The sequence below is a fragment of the Elgaria multicarinata genome, chromosome 1, assembly GCF_023053635.1.
Source record: "Elgaria multicarinata webbii isolate HBS135686 ecotype San Diego chromosome 1, rElgMul1.1.pri, whole genome shotgun sequence".
Lineage (NCBI taxonomy): Eukaryota > Metazoa > Chordata > Lepidosauria > Squamata > Anguidae > Elgaria > Elgaria multicarinata.
Genome location: NC_086171.1, coordinates 29914112 through 29921999, shown reverse-complemented (window position 1 = coordinate 29921999; position 7888 = coordinate 29914112). Strand labels below are relative to the sequence as shown.

The window sequence follows — 7888 nt, the reverse complement described above, 5'->3', positions numbered from 1 at the left end:
AGCGCAGCCACCGGATTGGCGCTGCTGGAGCTAGAGAGAGCGAGAAGTTGTGCAAACGGGACTCGGGGTGGTTGTTGCTGCCGCCGCCGCCGCCGCCGCCACTACGAAGCCGCTCAGGTGGCAGCGCGAGAGGAGCGCGCTACAAACCGCCCGCGGATCTGCAGAGGGGCAGCCCGATCGGCGCGGGGCTGGGCAGCCGGCTCCGGGGCAGCGTGGAGCAGCCGTCCCTTCCGCTGCTCCTCAGCCATCTTGACACGGCGCGGCCGAGGGGAAAGTTGAGGAAAGCCAGCAGGAGCGGCTGCAGCGCCGAATCGCCCCTGTGGCGACAAAGGCGAAAGAGCCCGAGATGAGCGCCGGACGGCTGGAAGACGACTGAGCCGGGCGAGAGAAGGCAGAGCCCCAGCCCAGCGGGGTCGCCGCTGCCTTCTCCCTCCCGGGCCGGAGGACGGATTTGCTGCGAGGGAAGGAGGCAGCGCTCTGGAGGCTAAAAGGCGAGCTGGAGCTTGGAGAGGTGGCGGCGGCGGCGGCGGCGGCGCACCCCGGCGTGGAGACCGTCTTGGTGGCGGCGGCGGCGGCGGCGGCGGCAGCAGAAGGAGGACAAGCGTGGCTGGCGCTTTCGCTACCGGAGGAGTCGGCCGGGACGTGTTGCTGCTGCTGCGCTCGCTCCTCCTGCCCGAGCATGGAGCGGAGTTACCTGTTGGCCATGGCTTTCCTGCCGCTCTTGCTGCCCGCCTGGTCGCCGCTGCAGCCGCGCTCTAGCTGCGTCGCCTCGGCCGCTTCTGCTGCGGCCGCCGCCGCTGGCGGCGGTGCTTCGTCGTCTTCGTCTTCCGCGGCGGCGGCGGCGGCGGCGGGGGCGTCCGCCTCCGCCTCGTCGGCCAAGGAGCTGTCGTGCCAGGAGATCACGGTGCCGCTGTGCAAAGGCATCGGCTACAACTACACCTACATGCCCAACCAGTTCAACCACGACACGCAGGACGAGGCGGGGCTGGAGGTGCACCAGTTCTGGCCCCTGGTGGAGATCCAGTGCTCGGCGGACCTGCGCTTCTTCCTGTGCAGCATGTACACGCCCATCTGCCTGGAGGACTACAAGAAGCCGCTGCCGCCCTGCCGCAGCGTGTGCGAGCGGGCCAAGGCCGGCTGCGCGCCCCTCATGCGCCAGTACGGCTTCGCCTGGCCCGACCGCATGCGCTGCGACCGCCTGCCCGAGCAAGGCAACCCGGACACGCTTTGCATGGACTACAACCGCACCGATCTCGCCACGGCCGCGCCGCCTCCCGCGCCGCCGCAGCAGCCCAAGCCTCCCCACCGCAAGCCCGGCGGAGGCGGCGCGGCCAGGATCCCGGGCGCCGCCGTGCCTCTGCCGCCGCCGCCGCCGCCCGCCGAGCCTCCCCTGCGCAAGGCCCGCCCGCCTGCGCCCTGCGAGCCCGGCTGCCAGTGCCGGGCGCCCATGGTGTCGGTCTCCAGCGAGCGCCACCCGCTCTACAACCGCGTCAAGACGGGCCAGATCGCCAACTGCGCCCTGCCTTGCCACAACCCCTACTTCAGCCCGGACGAGCGCGCCTTCACCGCCTTCTGGATCGGCTTGTGGTCCATCCTGTGCTTCATCTCCACCTTCGCCACCGTCTCCACTTTCCTCATCGACATGGAGCGCTTCAAGTACCCGGAGCGGCCCATCATCTTCCTCGCCGCCTGCTACCTCTTCGTCTCCTTGGGCTACCTGGTGCGGCTGGTGGCCGGCCACGAGAAGGTGGCGTGCAGTGGCGGGGCAGCGGCAGCGGGAGCAGGTCCGGCGGGCACGGCAGGGGGCGCTGCAGGAGCCGCCGCCGCTGCCGTGGGAGGGCGTGGGGCGGCAGGGGGCGCCACTGAGCTCCAGCCGGAACTAGCCGTGGCGGAGCACGTGCGCTACGAGAGCACCGGCCCGGCGTTGTGCACGGTGGTCTTCTTGCTGGTGTACTTCTTCGGCATGGCCAGCTCCATCTGGTGGGTCATCCTCTCCCTCACCTGGTTCCTGGCAGCCGGCATGAAATGGGGCAACGAAGCCATTGCAAGCTATGCCCAGTACTTCCACCTGGCGGCTTGGCTGCTGCCCAGCGTCAAATCCATTGCTGTGCTGGCGCTCAGTTCAGTGGACGGGGACCCTGTGGCGGGCATCTGCTATGTGGGCAACCAGAGCCTGGAGAACTTGCGGGGCTTCGTGCTGGCCCCCTTGCTCATCTACCTGGCCATCGGCTCCATGTTCCTGCTGGCCGGCTTTGTGTCACTCTTCCGCATCCGGAGCGTCATCAAGCAGCAGGGGGGGCCCACCAAGACGCACAAACTGGAGAAGCTCATGATCCGCCTGGGCCTCTTCACGGTGCTCTACACGGTGCCAGCCGCCAGCGTGGTGGCCTGCCTCTTCTACGAACAGCACAACCGCCCCCGCTGGGAAGCCACCCACAACTGCCCCTGCCTTCGGGACCAGCAGCCCGACCAGGCCCGCCGCCCGGACTACGCGGTTTTCATGCTCAAGTACTTCATGTGCCTTGTGGTGGGCATCACGTCCGGAGTGTGGGTGTGGTCGGGGAAGACTCTGGAGTCCTGGAAAGCGCTTTGCACCCGCTGCTGCTGGGCCAGCAAGGGGACCGCGGCCGCTGCCGCGGGGGCCATCGGAGCCGTGGGCGGAGTCGGAGGGGGCATGGTGACTGCTGCCGTGGGGGGCGGCCTCGGGGGCGGCGGGGGCTCCATGTACAGTGACGTCAGCACCGGCTTGACGTGGAGGTCTGGCACCGCCAGCTCGGTTTCGTACCCGAAACAGATGCCATTGTCCCAGGTGTAAAAGGGGGAGTGACGAGAGGAGGGGGAGGGGATGCAGCTAACTCTCACTCCCTGCCTCCCCCTTCATAAATGAACTTCCTAATGGCCTCCTCGTGTGCAGGACAGTGCAACTGCAGGAGGCTCCCAAGTGCCACACCAGCTCCCTCGGGGCCCTACCTTTCCCCTAACTCCTCGCCTTTCATCCACGGAGCCCACTGTTCTTCAAGGCACCAGCTGATCTTGTCCAGACCTGAACTGTCTTAAGTTGCTCCTTCAGCTCACAGGAGTCCCCTCCGTTTGCCCTTTCTCCTTCCTTCATACTCAGAGATGACCCTCTCGAAGAAAGGAAGGAAGGCGTCTGATAGGACTGCAGGGCTTTGGGGGGAGACTTTTAAAGAATTTCCTTTTTATTAATAAGAGAAAGAAAGAAAGAAACTGGCAGATGCCTTAAACACATTCAAACCATGTCTTAATTATACACCCCAAATAAATACGGGTTTCTTATGTTAAAGGATGTATTTATATAATTATTTGGTACCTTGTGCAAAATGTGTAAAATATGTATATAATCCAAATGCTATACAGTCTGTAAATTTTTTTTGTTAAAAAAAAGTTTAGAGGCTTCCCATCACTGCTCCTTCCTAAGAGCAAATATTTGAGTATTCTATTTTGTCAATAAAATAATGATAAATGATAAATTGTTTGAGAAGGTGTGGTAGTGGTGGTGGTGGGATTTCCCCTCTGGCTGCCCTGGTTTTTCCTGTAGGTTGTGTGATGTTCTGGGTGTTATCTTAGGGCACAGATAAATAAGAAAGCCATAAGAGGCTTCAAGGCAGTGGAGGCTGGTGGGGCTGTGAATCCATTCTGTCTTTCAGTCAGAACCAGCCAGAACTCTAAAGGAGCTGTCCAAAGTGCTGAATCTATTTTGATGCTAGGGTTCCACGCTTTGGATAGCTCCTTTAGAGTTCTGGCTGGTTCCAACTGAAACCCAGAATGGATTCTTAGCTCCAGTGAAACTGGAGCCACCAGCCTCCATTGCTTCAAGGTTGGTGTTGGAAGAACCAAAGGTCCCCCCAGATAATCGTTGTACTCCAACTCCCATCATCCTTGAACATTGGTCATGCTGCTTGGGACTTATGGGATCTGGAATCCAACATCATCTATAGGACTCCAGGTTTGCCCACTCCTGCAGTCAACTTGGAGGCTGAAAAGTGCTGAATATGGGTTGACAATATGCAACTACCTGCCACTGAAAAGCATATAGCTCAGGAGTGGGCAATCTGTGGCTCTCCAGACATTCTTGGACTATAGCTCCCATCAGCTTTAGCCAGCATAGCCAATAGTGAAGGATGATGTGAGTGGGCCTCAAGTTGCCCACTCCCCAAATAAGTTGTTGCAGTCCAGCAACATTGCGGCGGGGGGGGGACAACTTATGGCCCTCCAGATGTTGATCAACCGCAGTGAGATGAAGTGATGGCTGTGGAATTCCAAACTGCTATTGCACTGCTTAAAAAATAGGGAAGATCCAAAATTTTAATCCAAATTGCTCCCTGCCAACTTTTATGGGACTGCTTTAAAGCAAGTGCTTTGGAGAGCGCGCGCCTTAATTCTGTGCCATCCTTCCCGGCAAAGCCATGGCCATGTCACGAGCAAGATAAACAAGGTCAGCACATTCAACTCCTGCATGCTTTGTTATGACTTCTGCCGAATGAATGTTACTTTAGGAATGTGGGAGACATACATGCTACATTTCGTGTGCGTTGTCCATGCTTGTTTTGGTAAGCACCTGCTTCTTCAGCAGGCTGAGGCAGAAATGTTAGCACTGTCCTATGATCGAAAAGGAAGCTGAGAATATATATATATATATATATATATATATATATATATATATATATATATATATTGCACTTAAGAGATAATGCAATCTTAACCTTTCATACTTACGAACATCGAATAGCTCACTCTCCTGGGAGACGGGGATTGTCCTTCCATCAAGGCTAAAGCTAATTGATTAGAGTAGGAGGCTGTGGAATTAGCAGAATGCTTTAGAAAAGCAGTTGAACTTTTTACCTGTCTACCCCCAATGGCTCAGAACATCTCTCCTTTTTAAAGAGGAACTCTAAATGAATAGGGTTAATCTGTAGGGATCTTGGTTTCTTTTGAGACTGGCAAAAACTTTGATCTTTTCTCTAAATGTGGTGTATAGAATTTAAAAAAAAAAAATCTTTCTCCTGCCCACTTTCTCTTGTTGCAGACCAATTGGCCACCATGGAGCCTCAAAGTTCTTCAATTAAAAAAAAAAAAGCCCCCAATATTTTTTTTTTAAAGGGAGACTTGTAACAGTTAGTGCACACCAGAGGAAAAGGAGAGGACAGTCTTTTAAACAGCTTTTTCTAGCATTGTTAGCCAGACTGCAGGCAGTAAGGCCCAAGGTTAGAGTATTATAATGGGATTGGGTGTGTGGGGATCTATGAATGAGCTACAGGTGGTCTGCTTGCTTACAATTGCCCCCAATTTGAAGCATTTTTCTTTGCAGAACAAATTGTATTTCTAAAATTCTCCTCTTTAGCTGCTCATTGAACCAAAGAAGTACAATTATAAACCAGACGTGTGGGTTTTCATTTGTTTTTAAAGAAGTCTTCAGTGCTTGAAATCCAAGCACTGTTCTTTGTGGTTTAAAAAAAATCAAAGCAGCGGAAGCTGTATGATGCATCAAGTTTTAACACCTGCTGCTCCTGTTAGATTTGGAATCCAAAAACATCTGGAGGGCACCAGGTTGGGAAAGGATATAAAAACAAATGACCTAGTTGTCTGAGAGCAGGACTTGGTAGTTTGTAGTCGGAGCTGGACAGCCATTTTGCTTAAAGATACTACCATAATTCACTGGGGCAAGAATGTAAAAGCAGAAATCCACTCTTTTCCCAGAGTGTGAAGGCCTTAGGGATGGGAGAACACTTTTGTTCTACATTAAAATAATATGTACCCCTTGACAACACTAAGGGGAAATCCCAAGTTTGTGTGTGTGTTTAAAAAAATAAAGCACATGTATTTTTGCACAATTAAACACTAAAATCTGTGTATAAAGAGTGTCCTACAATGTCAGCCATAGACCATGATACCAGGGAACAACTTTCAACCCTCCAAATCATTTCGAGCTCTTTCAAGTTGCGCTGTGGAAGTACAAGTCAAACACTCGGAAGGAATTCACATTCTGTTCTAAGATAACTGAAAGCAGCTAGCAAAGGAAAAGTGAGTTTAGGAAACAAATGCTAAAAATGAGGGGGGGGACTGATTTAAGGGTACAATCCTATACAGGTTTATACAGAAAAAAGTTCTACTGATTTACTGGCTGGAGAATGCTGGGAACTGTAGGATGTTTTTCTGTCTAAACATGCATAAGATTGCACTTTAAAAAATTCGTCCTCAAATGGGTGAAACCAGAATGATGCATACTATAGAAAAGTCAGTCTCTAAGGAACATCCACTTACCTAATATTATTAAATCATATCACTTAGGAGAAAACACAGATAGGGAATACATCACTATAAACAGCACAGAAAAGCTATTTAAAAAATCACACTTTATAAATAATAATACTGGTTTCAGAATTTGAACAAAGAATTAAATATCATAATTTGCTTCTTTCTCTCCCCCGAGAACAAGAATGGGCAAAATTGTCACCCAACTTCTGGAGGGCCATAAATTGCTCATGGCTACCCCATGACAACAGGCCTTTAAAACTGTGAAAGACAATTCTGTCATCTAAATAGTTGTAGTAATATAAGGGAAATACTCATTGGAAAGTGAAATTCCTTTTGTATTTCAAGAGAGCTTTTTAAAAAGTTTTGCTCTTAGGTGATTTCAGCTGCTGAAGCAGGACACAACCTGTTAAGGGAAAATAGTTATAGTCAGCAAAAAAAAAAAAAGATTGAGATGAGGTGGAGGAGGGGAAATAAGGCTTTTGCTTTGACTTGCCAAGGCAGCAAGCAGCTTAGGGTGTATGTTTTCTAGCAATTAAAGCACTTAGTAAATCACACATAAATCACAGTCGCAACATATTTGAATGGTTCCAGATTGGGAAAATCTGATATAGGGCTGAAATGGGACAAAATGGCTCTATGAATGCTAAAAGGCACTACAAAAAACTTTGTTTTCTTTTTGAACAAGTTAATCATAACTAATAGCAAAAGTAGCCATTTTTTTAATTTTTAAAAACTATTGTTTTCTTTCTCTCTTCAGGAAGCAGAGGGGGCTAAACAACACTGCAAATAAAATGAGTATAAAGGAATTAATAGAAAGCAGAATAAATCAGTGGCAGTGCTGGGGAATTCTCCATACACCAGAAACAAATTAGGGTAAAATTAAACTCCATATAAAATTGGTGTTTCTCAAGATCAGGCTTCCTAACAATCAACTTGGTTTCCACATTCACATTCTGTGGTCATATGGTCTGAAATATTGTGAAGCCAACCACCATTTGGGGAGACTAAAATGTATAAAAGTAGAAGAGAAACATCCTGTTATGAAATGTTTGTGACCAGTGCCACCCGCTGGCCAAATAGGAAACTAAAAAATTCCAAGCAAACTAGGATAATGTTTACAAAAAGTCATGCCAGCAGTTTAATTGCGGTAGTTAAAATAGTATGTACTCCTCGGCAAAATGGTAGAGTCAGCTGTATTTTGACATTTCATTACAGGACTTGAACAAATGACTTGTTCTCAGAATTTGCTTCTTCCTATACCCACTTTCTCCCTTTGGATTGTCTGGTGCAAGATAAATTTCCAACATGTGTCATTTGAATGTAGGAAACTGTCAATCGTGCATGTAGATTGTCACACAGTATTATCCTTTTTTGTATTTTGCTATAAGTACATGCTGGACCCAACCATGGCTTCACAGGGTGTGTAGGTTGTCAATTCTACTGGTATGGTTTTTATATCCCAATTCACATGCAGCATTTCCTTTACCAAATTGCAGCTCTTACTGCGGCCACTTCCATTGCAATCCAAAGCATGTCTGCTCAAAAGTAAGCCCCATTGAGTTCAATGGGTCTTACCCCTCGGACTCAGGGATGAGGAACATGAGGCTTTCCT

General features: G+C 50.6%; 1 protein-coding gene across 1 annotated transcript; it reads left to right on the top strand.

The window, feature by feature from the left end:
* The first annotated feature begins 679 nt into the window (after positions 1-679).
* FZD8 (frizzled class receptor 8) lies at positions 680-3503 on the top strand. Its single transcript, XM_063147607.1, has one exon. It carries the CDS (start codon positions 680-682, stop codon positions 2813-2815), a length of 2136 nt encoding a protein of 711 aa, XP_063003677.1. The 3' UTR covers positions 2816-3503.
* The last annotated feature ends 4385 nt before the right edge of the window (positions 3504-7888 follow it).